The 15,543-nt window shown below is 42.7% G+C and overlaps 1 protein-coding gene across 2 annotated transcripts in view; it reads left to right on the plus strand.

The window, feature by feature from the left end:
• Positions 1 to 15,543, plus strand: part of efna4 (ephrin A4) — a 36,647-nt gene that overhangs the window by 320 nt on the left and 20,784 nt on the right. For both annotated transcript variants that reach the window (XR_015118542.1, XM_086218424.1), the window contains exon 1: positions 1 to 235. This exon is cut by the window's left edge and continues 320 nt beyond it. Coding sequence is in view for 1 of the 2 variants with exons in the window: in XM_086218424.1 (XP_086074550.1) it covers positions 111 to 235 (125 nt within the window). In the remaining variant the exon portion in view is untranslated. The remainder of the gene's footprint in view (positions 236 to 15,543) is intronic.

A 15,543-nucleotide genomic window follows, 5' to 3' on the forward strand; every position in this document is an offset into this window, starting at 1 on the left:
CGGGAAAAGTTGTTCTCTCTGTGTCGAGTGCGTCTCTTAACCTGATTTGCGCAGCACCCCTCCCTCTTAGCCAGTGCAGAATCTCTCAGTGGCCCCTTGCGGCGCCCAGGATGGGCTCCCCGACATGGACACCCGGGGCTCTGCCTGCTTGGAAAGCCACAATATTCCTTTTACATATAATCTCAGCTGCTGTGGCTAAAAGACACATCGTTTATTGGAATTCTACAAACACCAGGTGAGGAAACTCTGTTTAATGATTCTCCTCTCCAGGAGAAATACGTGTTTTTCTTTCTTTCCCTCTGTGCTCTTGCACATTAAGGGCTAAATTAAGGTTTTATGTGAAGGAGCAAATGTTTCTATCTGCTTTGCACATGACAAATGCAGCTGGTCTGAACTTGCTCCACCATGCAGTTGCACAACGCTGAATGAGTCAGGTTGTGGTAAGCTAAAGGAATTCATGCAATGCAGCACATCATGTTCTTGTGTTAATTGAAGAGGCAGGTACTTAGAACATACACCAACCCAAGAGCTACCGCGCATGTATTTACTTAAATAAGCATTAACTCTGATGATAAGACACACCCCGGAGCTCACTTATGTTTCTGAGCTCTGACCTCACCTGTCCAGTGCCCCTGGAGTTAGTTACGCTACTTAAACAATAGCAGGAGTGATGGTTACTTCTGAACTGCGCCCTAGACAGTGTTCTGAGCACACAGGCGTATATCAAAGTGCTGCTGTGCATAAGTGAAATGTAGTTGGTTATAATGGGAAGGTGTTTGTGGGTGTGTAATGGCTTGATTGCGGCTATTAGCCAGGCAGAGTTGGCGCACCTGCTGATCCAGGTGTTCCATTCTAGCTAATTGAAGGGTTGAGATGGGGGGGCCTGCGGGGCCAGTTGGACCAATGGCCAAAATAACATGTCCACTACATCCCGCTTATTTAAAGACTTTCCCCCAAACACTCTTTAAGCTGCACAACCTTGCATTTTTGTCTTGTTTTGTGGATCCACAAAGGGCTCCTTTGTCAGGTGTGAAGGACTCATCCCTAGTTTGTATCCAGGCGGGTAAAACCTTGTCCTGTAATTGGGATCTAACAGAAATGTGGTGTGGAGGAACATTTTGCGGATTAGGAAGCATCTTCTTGCTCCCCCCCGCAACCCACCCACCCCCCCCAGAGATTCAGGGATGAATGGTCACAGCCTTTGCCAGGGCCACACAGTCAGCTGCAACACCACACAATCGCAATGCTATCAGCAACATGCCGGAGGGAAACCCACTGTGGCAGAGAATCACTCTCATCAGCAACACCACCCAATCACAAAGCTATCAACGGAGGCGTGCTGCTGCACCCAGTCCAGTGTCCCCTGGGTTTAAGACTGCAACTCACTTTAATTTCTCCTCTCGTCTCCTCTCCTCTCTTCTCCTCACCTCTCCTCTCCTCACTTCCCCTCTCCTCACCTCACTCTTCATTACCTCCCTTCTCTCTTCTTCATTTTTGTCTGCGCTCCCACTTCCTTCACCATCTTTATCTTTCATGACTCCCTCCTGTCCAGTGATGGATATTGGTGGTGTGATTAGTTGAGCTTCACTCAGTTTCCCATATCATATTTTCTATTAGCCACCAGGCAGCCACATTGTCTCGAGGTCCGCCGTCTGCTGAGGGGAGAGAAATTCAACACAGTGGTGCAGGACTGAGTTTGATGATGTCACAGAGGGCACCCTCTTTCACAAACTGACCTCATTTGGCTTTTTGTTTATGTTCATATAACATCATTTTAGCAACTGTAGCTTCCATGCCCAATAGCGGAGTACACAAAAATATTCTCAGTAGCATTTATTTACCTCTGGCAAGGAGGGCTGCAGGCATGCTGAAACGAGAAGGTCATGTGGAAGGGTGGAGTATAAATTTGGGGGCAGATGCATTCAGCACAGTGAAAAACAGCCTTTTAACATCGGCCTTGGTGGAGATCCTCAGAACTCCTCCAGCTGTAGGATGTTTTTCCTTTGCTCCTCTCCTTTTGTTTCAACCTTTCATTGTAAATGTTTGAAGACTTGTATGAGCTGTCATTTTAAAATTTTTTACACCTGCCTTCCTTATACCGACCATCTCTGACACTGTAAAAGTTACAGACGTTAAATTGAATGCCCGGCTCATATTTAACACCGCTGTAGATGGTTAGCAAAGCAGCTCCTCTTAATACAGATGACAGAAGATGGACCGTCTTTGGCCGTCACCTTTCCTTCAACATCTAGATTTATGGTTTTAATGAGGCGAGGGCAGTGAAGTGGAGACTGAAGGGCCTTGTTGCTCTGTTCTTCACTGCCTAATATGTCTGTAACAAAGGCTCAGAGAAACCCTTTCGCTGGCACACGTTTAGCACCCTCCAGATTGAAAAATGAAGCTCTGAAATGAAAGTGATAGACTGTCTGCGGGGTTAGTGTGGAACACAGCAGAACCAGATATGCTAGCGTCTTTCATCGTGGGGCTCAAGTGGCTCCATGGACCTCTTTTATGATTTTATGAACTGGGTTTACGATCACTGTCAATTTTATAACTGTGTTTCTCTCAGAGCAATAGTTCCTTATTAGAAGAGAATCTTTTTTTTTACTTCCTGGAGCAGTTAAAGGTTAGTAAATATTATAACCACAGTGTCTAAACCTGAGTGTGTGTTCTTAGTGCTGATGGTATATCTCAGCTCCCCGCTGAGCCACAAACTCAGGTTGGTTTATTGGTTTATTCAGCCCCCTCTTGTGTACCGTCCTGGGCTTTAAAACCTGTTGGTCCAGTTGACCAGACTATCTGCTGGTGCACCAGTCTCCGCGTCTTCTGCTAAATTCATAAACTCGCTCAGAATCTGTCAAGAAGTTTTACTTTACTTCACAAATGATTTTTTTTTTTTTTGCAAGGCATTTATCCATCTCCATCTGTAACAAAATGAACCCCTACCTGAACTGTAATCAGCTTCTCCATTTCCTCGTCCTCTGACTTACCCTTGGCTCTCACAACTCTACTGTTGCTTATCCGCCATGCCGTGTGGAAAACTTTCCCCAACAGTTTCTCTGGTTCTCCGCTCAAACTTCAGCTCCTTGTTTCCTCTTTTCGCCAGTTCCTGCCTTTTAGTACTGCAGAGCATTGGATCAGCGGGCTTTTAATTGGGCACATTTACACACAGAGAGATACTGCACAATTGGAATATTGGAGCCAATTTCTCTCACCGATGTCCTCTCAGTGAACTCTCTCAACAACTATGGTCTCCTTAAATTCAAAACAACACCAGACCAGACACCTCTGAACTCTCTCTTTCTCTTCTTTTCTTCTTTTTAACTCTTTCTCTCTTTCTCTCTCTCACTCTTCCTCTCTCTCCTCGTCTGACAAAGCAAACTCCAGGCCAGTCAAGCATGTTGAAATGCTGCATGAGGATGTTTGTATCGCTTTTCTGTATCTTTATTAAAAGCACCCTTCACGTGTCTCCTGTGTAATCATCCCATCAGTTTATGCATCATCTCTCTCTCCGTGTGCACTCATGAATGATGTAGTTTAAATACCAACCTAAATCATATTCTGCATACCTTCATGCACACACACACACACATACACATACACACATCTGTGGCCTTGGGCATGCAGATAAGCATACAGTTAAATGAAAGCTGTGTTTGTAATGTGTCCTGTCAGGGGAGATGATTGCACTTCCAGACTAATTTGTTCATATATTTTCTATATAATTTCTTCACTCGCCAGTCCACCTGTGTCTCCTCTTGTGTGTGTGTGTGTGTGTGTGTGTGTGTGTGTGTGTGCAGATGAATATCCTCTCTGTGTGTCTGTCTCTCTACTAATCTGTGTCTTCCCCTGGTAAATGATTAACATGGAGAACCTGGCTGAACTATAATCAACAAACCCACAGTGAGGTAATTACCACTTTATTCCCCGTCTGGCTAACAAAGCAATCTCTCCCTCTCCTCATCTGTCATGTTGCCGTATCAATGTCCGTCTCCTTTACCACGTCTGTTGCCGTCAATGCCTATTGTCTGCTGAGCTGCTCGGCTATAGTCTGAGATGTGTTTGGGATTGTGTAGCTTATCTGTCTTGTGAATGGTCTCTGTCTGTCTGTTTGTGGTGTTGAGTGTATTATCATTGGAGGAGTTAACTGAAGTAGTCTTCATCTCTGTCAGGAAAACAATGCAAAGGATTGATTTGCACTCTTGTGAATTGACATTTTTGCACCATTGTTGTCAGTTCAGTGAATTTTATTCGAACAATAGCTCTGTCAAAGGTATGTGTATGTATGTGTGAGAGCTTTTTGGAAATGAGCAGCCGGCCTGTGTCGAAGGGAAGTGTTAGTTTCCGTGAAGACATTGAGAGGGATACAGTTGACTTGTGGAATAACAAAAGCCAGAAATGCACCAAGATGTCCAGCCTTGTTATGCCACTCGTGGTTTTGATTGATACCAGTTCTCAGACTTCTCTTCGTCTCACAGCAAGGAGTGAAAGTGGCATTGAGGGGGAAAAAAAATCCTCGATTCCTGCTTGTGGTGTATGTGACTTCGGGACGAAAACATTAACCCACCACTGTGTCCGACTCTCTTCTAAATAGGTCATTGTTTTGTTTCCACTTGTTAGTTGGTTTTAGATGTGACGAAGGGGGGTGGAAAGGTATGCTTGCTGGTCCAATTATTTGGAAGGCGTGGCCTGCACATTGGATTGCAAAACATCTTTTGCTATTTGCTTTTCACTGTTTTAGTGCGCTTGTCTATCTGAGAGCAACGCCTTTGCTGAGATATGTAGAGGTATATTTACGCACGCAGACTGGAGCGCATTGTGTTGAAAAGAATGACTTGTATGTAACCACCAGAGCCTGAAAAGCTGGCTGCTGTCTCCTCTGGGTCCAGATATTTAGTAAATCAGCACCAGTTTAACGATCAGATATTATCTTCCAACTGCATATGGACCAATATCTTCCCCAATTACGCTCCTGTTAGTTTCCATTTACACATTTATCAACATTAAACCATGATATTGAAAGAATGTCATCACATTCTGAAGAACGAAATGAATCTGAGTGTTTTTCTGCCTGTCGGTTGGCACAGTGCAAGCTAGCTTTGGCACAAAATGGTTGCTGAGCCGTTTGTGTGTGAGTAAGGGAGGTTATGGTGATTGAGGGCTGTTGGTGAGCAGCGAGCTGGAGTGCATTCATTCGTGGCACACAATGAGCTGGCATTGTTGTAGGTGTCAAGCCGACTGTGTATTTCTGTGACACACAAAACGGCAATTAAATTGTGGCGTGAGAACATGTAAACTAAAAAATGTGGGAAAAGCTGTCAGCTTAAGCGTTACCAAAAAATCGGTTTGTTGATCAGCCACTGTGCATTTTATTTTCACACACACACACACACACACACACACAACCTTACACACTCGTGCAACGCTCCTCAACTCAGCTCAGAAATCCTGCCAAGAGGCAACCTGGGAATTCCCTGGAACAGAAATTGAATTAGTATTGACCCAGGCAGAGCAAAAAGCTGCAGCAGGAACCTGGATTTTTGTACTATACAAGGTCCTCAGTGCCAGAAGGACCATCAGACATGTTTAGTGCTGCACCTCAACCCCTCTGAGGTGTTTAAGGACACTGCAGTATGTATTTTCGAACAAATATTGCTCGTGTTTTATCTTGTGCTTTGCAAGTGACTTTATTCTCTGAGAACTCAAAGTGCTTGACTTTCGATATCTCAAACTGTTTTTTGATGATAAAACTTGATGAAGCTTGTGGGGACAGGTTCCATCAACATATTTTCATTTTGAAGTGTTGCAATGGAAATAAGTTGAAAGAAACAACAAAATTAAAAGAAAAAAACACACACACCAACTTCACTAAAAAGTTCAAAATGAACAAATGCGCACAAACAGAGATTTCAGCTTCTTTTTCAAAATAATCTAACAAACTCTTCCCAAACTTTGCCTTGTCTCTGGATGGCATACAACAACAATCACAGCCCGTCCAACTGATGGGACTTCCTGGAGATGTTATTTTTGCTGTTCTTTTACTCTGTTATTGCCAGATGTAATGTCGCCTATACCACCATCTTCTGGTAATGTTACATAGCCGTTTTATACATTTCAGACCATCCATCCAGAGGCGGGGTTCACCCTGAACAGGTCACCAGTCCATCACAGGGCCAACACATAGAGACAGACAACCATTCACACTCACAGTCACACCTACGGTCAATTTAGAGTATCAATCAGCCTCGTCCTCTCTTGATGTCTTTGGACTGTGGGAGGAAGCTGGAGTACCAGAGAGAACCCACACAGGAACAGGGAGAACATGCAGACTCACACAGAAAACCCTGTGCCCTAGCCGGGGCTTGAATCCGGAATCTTCTTGCTGTGAGGGGACAGTGCTCACCACTGCACCACCGTGCCGCCCCATTTCAAACCAGTTACTGTTAACTTTCCTTTTTTTGTGACATTTCCACTGTTTGCTATGATTTCGCTTGACAATTAAACGGAAACTCAGTTACAGTTGCAACGGGGGTTTGTGGCAGGTTCCGGTCTCTACAAGTCTTACTCTCCTGTGCAGCATCTTTGGGATTTAGTAACAACTGAGGAAACCTGGATTAACTTTTTGTTTTTAAGATGTGATATTGTACATGTGCATGACGTGACCTCTAATTCTAACAGGGTCGGGTGTTCTGGGATTGAAATCCGTAATGAACTATCCAAAGTTTTCCTGCATTTAATGAAATCGTATGACTTCTATTAAAGGTCTGAATTCAGCAGCGGAAATGAAACACTTCTTTTATGCTGCTTTTTATATGAAAAGGAGACTAAACTCTCCAAATATTCCCTTTTTTTCCTTCAGCAAGCTGCCGTCCTGCCAGCTTATTACTTTTTATTTGTTGACTATTATTTGCTATGAGATCGCCTTATTTAAAATCCTTGTGTCTTGGGAAGTTATAAGTCGGCATTTACAAGCTGTCGTATGAACGTGTGTGCGTGTGTGTTTAGCGTGTGTTTGTATGTCTCTGTGCTGGCCACAGCTGTGGCCAGAGGCATTATGTGTTCAGGTGTCTGTACGTCCCGCTCTTGTTAACATATGTCTCAGTTATGTGAGGTCATTTCCTCACATTTGGTACGAATGGTCACTCGGATGAGAGGATGATGAAAATTCTGGTGATCTAAGGAGAAGGTCGCTGACCAAACAAAACACATTTTAGGCCAGAGTTAACACGCTAATAATGATCAGATGTCAAACTTTAAAGTGTCATCGTAAAGTTTCACAAAAACACTGGTGTATTGGTTATTCCGTGATATTCAGTAACACCTTGAGAGAATAATACTAGCTTCCACAGACCAAAAACAGTCAGTCTTTTTATGCCTTGTTAGTTTTACCCAGAACTTGGGCTTGGGAGTTACATCACACCTGAGCTGACCGCCTTCCAGTTGAAGTGAGGAAAACCAACCAGAAAAACCCCCACACATTGTTGATGACTCAGCTGTTTGCGATACAGTTAATACTTAACACGGTATTTATACAAATGTAGCGACGTGTCTATATGGAAGGTGAACAGTGCTTGACACAATTAAGACGTAAAAATCGCTCACACCCAAGCAGCCATTTTGAACTGTGATCTCAGTGTTTATCTTGGAAAGTCTGACTCCCGTGTTCAGCTAGAACAGAACCATTCAGGGTTGCACAATTATATCCGCAGATCAGTGGTATCTACAGATAGTTCTGATATTTTGTATATGTCTGATCAAAAATCCAAATTATTTTCTGCATTTTTGCTCATTGTCGTCGTTTATGATGAAGCAAGAATAAGCAATGGGCGTTTTCAAGTGTTCAACTTGTTTAAATGTGCTTTTCAGTATGAATAAATGTAATTATCATGTAAAATTGTTTTATCCTGATAATATTGGCATCAGGAAATATCTGCTACCTGCCAAATCATTTGTAAAATCATCAAATATTGGCAAAGAATCTGATAGTGTGCATTCGTAGAACCTTCATGTTCGTGTGCACAAATGTTGATTTAAGCTGCTGTGATTCTAGTTTCCAAATGATTCCTCCATTGTCACTTATTGGTACAAAAAAGATTAGAGTAACACCTCTTGGCAGCGCTGCATCCATCTGTAAAATAGCCTCTTTTATCCCGCAGCCCTGAGAGCAGATGGATCACACTCCAAATGTTACATTAAGCAGATATTTTCAATGTGTTGTATAGTTTTGGCGACTTTTCCGTGGTGGAATAAAAACTAATATTATTTTGGTATTGCCTCCCAGAAGAATGGCAGCCTACTTTCCAGCCCCAATTGATATGAGAAATATACACATTCCTCTCTATGCTGGTACCCTCATGCCACATACACACATATACACACACACACACACACACACACAGATATGAATATACACACTCCCTCTCTTTCTTTTTCTCGTCAGCCCCCAGAGATGGTAAAAACATTAGACCTGCAGTGGAGGCAGCGAGGGATGGAGAATGCGTTAAGGAGAGGATAGTAGAAAAAGAGTCAACAGATTTCAGCTCCCAAAACAGCTCCGGAAGGCCCCTTGGGATAGAGGGATGAGGCTAGAGGGAAAGAGGGAAGAAAGGATGTCAGCTGGTATTACTATCACTGTCACACAGGCGTGAGGAGCGAAACCCCTTCTCCAACAGCAGCGCTCCCTCCATACACCAGGGCTCCCACACATACACACTCTGTGACGCGTGCTCGTATACAGGTGTGTTACACACACATCAATGGTACCAGTGCCCTTCCTATACACATACACACACACACACGCACACACGCGCGTCTGTTGAGACTTTGGGGAGAACCAGGTTGTGAATCACACAGCATTTTGACGCTGCTTTCTGCTACATGTGTGTTTAGTAAGCAGGTTATTCATGTTGTAAACTGACAGTCGAAAATATGAATAGAATGACGTATCAGTGGCTTCCTGCCTGCTCTCAGATCTGCTTGAGACTTACAGTAAGATGATGAGATATGGCTTTGGTGTGTGTGTGTGTGTGTGTGTGCGTGTGAGAGAGAGAGTGAAAAAAGAGAGAGAGAGCACGTACATACTTGGATGTGTTATTTTAGTTGCAGTAACAAGGACCACATGATTTTCAGGCGTGCAGTAATGTGCAGCTTGATCCCTGTCTTCTGGCTGCTATTTTTCATTTTTCCTTCTTTTTCTGCCCTTCCTCCCCTTTTTCTCTCCCAACATTTTGTTTCAATCTTCTTTTATTAATATTTTTGAGTTCAAGGAAAGTAGAATTTTTTTCCCCTCAGAACACCTGCAGTTGATGTTCTCTCTCCGCTATATGGAACTACTTTAAAAAAAAAATAAATAAAAAACTCTCAGTGTAGTTTAGGGTTGCTGGGTGTCCAACTTTGATACCTAACACTGAGCGATTTACGCTAATATATAATATATTATTTGTATGATTATGTTTTTAAAATTGTGAAGCTGCTTTGAATGGGAAAAATTGCAAACATGATGAAACTATAAAATGACATTTTTTTTGTAAGAATTGCATCACGCATTATGAAATTGCTTCAACTGTGTGAAAATGCGAAGGAGTTGCAAATTTTAAAAAAAATAATACGATTTTTAATTTTATTTTCATTTTGTTGAAATAATCAGTAATCGCCATTAGAAAATAATTTAAAGAACCATATGATATTCAGGTATCAAAAAAATGTTGACCAAAACTCATAAAACACGGTGTTCCCTCCGTCAAAGATGTTGTCCGTGCTGTTTGTCGTCTGACTTATTGAGCAGGATCGCACAACCACTCTGAGGCTTTGAGGAATTTTCATCAATCTTGACGGTGTGGTGTAGCATCGGCCAAAGGAACAAAATTTTGACAGCAGATCTGTGTCTAAACGCTTTTTTTTTTTTTTTTTTTTTTTTAATTGTGTCTATAATTATTTCGGGTTTAGCTGAGGTCACATTGGTGGAGGTATGTGCTGTCCACTAACCCACTAGTAGATTTTGTAAAATGTAAAGGTCACTTGTACCAACCGTGCTATGCTAACACAATAGCATTCAGAGCAGGAATTTAAATCCTGGACATACTGGAAAACTGTAAACTCACCTTCCCTTTTGGCTACATAGTTTGAATTTCTTCTTTGTCTTTCAATTCAAATCCACCTCAAGCCACAGCCTTTGTCTTCTTCATGTGTTTGTATAAAGTGACATTTTCCATGACTCGCCGTCTGTCGCCATATGTTTTGTTATATTCGTCAGAAAAGATCAGGTGGTTGTAATTCACAGTCTGAGAGCATCCTGAGCAGTGGTGGTGTTTTGTGCTGAATGGAAGAGGGGAAATAGCCTTGTCCCAAATCTCCATAGCTGTGGCCTTGTAGCAGGAGAACTCATGAATCTCATTGCTCCCCTATTCAGCTGGAAATGGAGTTCTTGTATGCCGCACGCTGTTCAAAACACTAGAGTGGACGCCCCAATGTTTATGATTGCAGAATTAATCTGTGTGCTCTGCTAAAAATACAACCAGTGACATGCCAAGTCATGAAAGACACAAAATCCCTTACTCACATTTTTTTTGTACATGTTTCGAGGTTGATTGGTTTCCTTCCAGGACACAAAACCTGTTCTGAGCAATGATAAAAGGTAGATTCTGCATAACTTGTCAAGTCTTTTTTTTTTTTCATTTCATGTTTTTGTGGCGTTTGCTGATTTTTTTGAAGTGGATTTCCACTTAAGAAATTGTGAAGAAAAACATTCTGTACCTCCCGTGTGTTAATCTTGTAGTTTTGGGTCATTTTTTGTTCTTTACTTTAAAGAAGTATCCAGTCATTTTTTAATCCCAAATTAATCAAATAATCCTCATCCAGCGACAGGCTGTTGTTAGCCCTACTAGAGACTGGTGTCTGTACCTCTCCTCTTGACCCTCACCGCTTCCTTCCCCTCTGCTCCTAAATCCACTCCCCCTCCTTCCTTCGTATTGTCTAAACCCTTCATCACAGCGTTGTAGAACTGAACTTGCCTTTCTAAGAAATGCAGGGGCATCCGGCCTCGAAGTAGAACATAGCTCTTAGAGCCTTGGAATGCAATAGATTTTTTTGGAATTTTGTTAAATGATTAAATTATTTTATGTCTAACTTTGCTGATCTGTTTAGTCGTGTGTGTGTGTGTGTGTGTGTGTGTGTGTGAGGGCCGGGCGGGGCGTGTGGGCAGCTGTGCGTGACCAGAACAGGACAAAGCTGGCTGCCTTGAGGGGGAGATGAGGGGGACCTTCCATATCCCCCGATGCATAGAGCGATATGAATCTTAACCGTTGTGACGGGGAAAGATGGAGACGGAGAGAGAAGCACGAATCTGCTGCTGCTGTTGCTGCTGCTGCTGCTGCAACGGAGGGAGAGGGAAGGGGGCAGTTTAGACTCCTGGGATTCCAAAGCAGTGACCGTGAAAGTGCTTAGATAAACAGAGAGACCGAGAGGGAGGAGGGCGAAATGGGTGAAATGGTGGTGGAAGAGGCGATGAAGGAAAGAGAGGATGAGAAGGTGCAGGCACACTGACAGCGGAAGGAAATGAGACTGGAGATGGGTTGAGAGAAAGCAGATGGGAGTGAAAGCAGCTATAGAAGTTTTAAATAAGTTCCCCACAAGTCGAAGGAACTGGAAGAGGCAAGACTGCTCTATTTACTGCTTAACTCCAAATCTTCCTCTTCATCTTCCCCTCGCCTTCATTTAAATAATTAAGAAATGTTGGCTGTCCTAGGGCAGGTTTGTGTGTAATCATGGAGCATCCTGCAAGTGACACACAGCCAATCAGATGTGTTTATTTGGTTGCAACATCAATATGACACAACAGCAACAAATGCAAGGAGTAATGAAATTAACCTTAGCTTTATTGCTTCATACCGATGTACCATTATTTTCCAAAAAATGTTCAGTTTGGGAATATGTAGTGCACTGCAGTGTCATGGTATTCCTGGAATTGAAGCCCTTCTTGCATGGAAACATGCTTGAGCATATTTTAAAATAAAACTTTCAATGTCACCTTTCTGAAATGAAGCAGTGCTTTGGCCATTTTCTTCCTCTCCACCATAAGTTTTCATTAAAGACGCATGAGTTTTATGTCATTGTTTTGCATGTGCATGTGTTCGAAGTACGTGCCGGCATCACCGAATACCGTACGCGGCAAGAAAATACAAAGGGTACACACTCTTGGGCGTGAATAGTGTTTTCTGCCTATCCAGCTACGACCTTCACATTATCAAGAGCTCTTTTTACTTGATCCAATTCTGACTGTTATTATGTCTTCAGGGGAATCTTAGGTTAGGTGATCAGAATTCCGGTGTCAGTGATGATGACATCACACAACCCGTAATCCCACCTCTTAAGCAACAGGCACTAATTAGATAAAGGGGCGGATCATGTAGTCATAATAGTGCCATTTCATGTAGCAGCAGTAATGACATCACAGTATGATTGGATGACTTTGATGTGTCAGGTCGTATTATTTTCCAACCGTTGGGTTCCAAAATTGTTTAACACAAGAGAAAACAAATGATATGGGTAATTAAATTAACAGAATATGAATATCTAATGGTGTGTATTTAGTTTGGTGCTTATCAAAGACGTATGTCCGTATGTGCAACAAAGATCTCTGAAGTTCAGAAGTTCACGTGTAACTCTTTTTATTATAATCACTTTACACTTAAATTGCAAAGACTTGTAAAACAAAATATTACTTCTATCAATTTCATCTGGTCCGGTTTCACTTCTGACTCCGTATTTCAAACTTAGGCTTTTATTGTTGGATGTGCTGACTTTAACTGTTGCTGATGTCGCACTTTGGCACAGTGTCCCCTCAAGAGTGGGAGACACCTTGCATTGCACCCTCCATCATCTGTGTGTGCACCCTCACCCCTGTTACAAAGGTGCTATATAAATATTTATCCCCCCAGGTTTTGTTTTCTGCCTCTCATTTTCCCCCCTGTTTTAATGTAAAGTGACTTTGGGGAATAGCAAAAAAACATCACTCACAAATGTCCTGGATACTCTTCTGATCTTACGTCTGCAGTGGTGCTCTTAGAGAATCTGTGAATTCCTAAAACTGCTGTGGTGGAATGCGGCACGGTGGTGTAAAAGGTTCCGGGTTTGGGTCCCGGCTCAGGCACAGGATCTTTCTGTGTGAGTCTCCATGTTCTCCCTGTTCCTGTGTGGGTTCTCTCTGGTACTCCAGCTTCCTCCCACAGTCCAAAGACATCAAGAGGGGACGAGGCTGACTGATACTCTAAATTGACTGTAGGTGTGACTGTGAGAGTGAATGGTTGTATGTCTGTCTGTGTTGGCCCTGTGATGGACTGGTGACCTGTCCAGGGTGAACCCCGCCTCTCGCCTGAAAGCCGCTGGGGTAGATGCATGGATGGATAGATGGATGGATGGACAGATGGCTCTGGTGGAACAAGAGCTAACAACTTCAATTAGCTCTGTGATTTGAGCTACCTTAGTATCTGAAGACCCCTTGTATGAATGCTCAGCATTGCTGGCAGAGAGAGAAATTTTTAAAGACCCAGCATCTCTGGCAGAGAGGGAAGGATCTGAGATCCTCTATCTATGGCAGAGAGGGAAGGATCTGAGATCCTCTATCTATGGCAGAGAGGGAAGGATCTGAGATCCTCTATCTATGGCAGAGATGGAAGGATCTGAGATCCTCTATCAATGGCAGAGAGGGAAGTATCTCAGATCCTCTATCTATGGCAGAGATGGAAGGATCTGAGATCCTCTATCTATGGCAGAGATGGAAGGATCTGAGATCCTCTATCTCTGGCAGAGAGGGAAGGATCTGAGATCCTCTATCTATGGCAGAGATGGAAGGATCTGAGATCCTCTATCTATGGCAGAGATGGAAGGATCTGAGATCCTCTATCAATGGCAGAGAGGGAAGGATCTTAAATCCTCTATCTATGGCAGAGAGGGAAGGATCTGAGATCCTCTATCTATGGCAGAGATGGAAGGATCTGAGATCCTCTATCAATGGCAGAGAGGGAAGGATCTGAGATCCTCTATCTATGGCAGAGAGGGAAGGATCTGAGATCCTCTATCAATGGCAGAGATGGAAGGATCTGAGATCCTCTATCTATGGCAGAGAGGGAAGGATCTGAGATCTTCTATCTATGGCAGAGATGGAAGGATCTGAGATCCTCTATCAATGGCAGAGATGGAAGGATCTGTATGTCTGGCATCTCTGGCAGAGAGGGAAGGATCTCCATGCCTGGCAATTCCATCACATTCAGTCCAATCAACTTGACCTTGAAGGGCTGGTCCAGGTTATTGACCAGCATTATACTGTCTGGTTTGATGTGTGCATGTATGACACCAACACCTTTGAGAGCATCCAAGGCCACCAACAAATGCTTGCCGATGGGCCGGATGTCACGCAGAGACAGGTTGCAGTTTCTTTGTACCATCAGTTGATAGAGACTCTTGTCCAGCATCTTAAACGCCAAATGTGTATCCCTCATAACGTGCTCAATGAACTCGATGACATTACAGCAGTTTGGATCTGGGCTGCTGATCGTCTGTAGCATGGACATCTCCTGCTCAGTAGTGTCATGCAGATGATATACGTACTCTTTAAAGATCTTCATCGTTGTCAGACTTTTGCACTTGGCCACAATTCCAAAGGACCCCTCATGTAGGACTTCAAGGAATACGTATGAAGTTGAGCTGCTGCACAGTACTTCTCCCGGCTGCAAATTAGGTGCTGTCCATTCCTCATCCATGAGAAGAAAACACAAATGTTAGCAAAGTAACATGACCCAAAGCTTTTTAGTCTGTGTAATGTATATTGAACACACAAAAATGTAGTTAAGTAAAATAAAGAGAATAGCATAGGACCAGTACCATACTGTACGCTATACTAAAAGAAGAGGTCTACAATCCTATACTTGTGGTAGACCTTGAAGTAATCCTGTAGACGTATAGAAAAACTCTTGTGGTAAATGCACTTTTACTGATTGTATCCTTGTAAAGACTCTGCAGAAAAAATGAGCTCTTTGCCAGAATTTCAATTGGCAGTTTTTGTAGGGTTAATCGTTTGAAAGAGTTTAAGACATACAGATTTAGATAAACATCTGCTCATCTGAAAATCTATTAAAAAAAAAAAATCATTAAAGGTGCAGAGGTCAAGATGGCTTCCAATACTGCTCAATATCTCTCGTTGCAGAAAAATGGTACGATTAAATTAATTGGAAAGTGTTCCTGATTATTTGTCTTTCAATCATGTCATTGTTTAATCGCTGGAATATACCAGCTATTACAGCATATTTGGTTGCATTTAGCAGTAGTAGTTGTTTGCATATTTCCTGCGGGGTTATTTTTAAATCAATAGAAGAAAAATTCCCAAGTGGACATCACTTCCCCCACTGCCATGAATTTTACATGATCAACTTATTTATGTGTTCTCTTTTTCAAAGTTTATATCATTTGTCCATGTTACTTGTCTGCTATGATATTGAGTGCAAAGATGAAGGCCCAAAACATCAAAGTTAGCGCATAAGCACGAGACAA

Source organism: Aulostomus chinensis, chromosome 11 (genome assembly GCF_037954235.1).
Source record: "Aulostomus chinensis isolate RoL2024-O1b breed Wild chromosome 11, RoL_Achi_v1.0, whole genome shotgun sequence".
Classification (NCBI taxonomy): domain Eukaryota; kingdom Metazoa; phylum Chordata; class Actinopteri; order Syngnathiformes; family Aulostomidae; genus Aulostomus; species Aulostomus chinensis.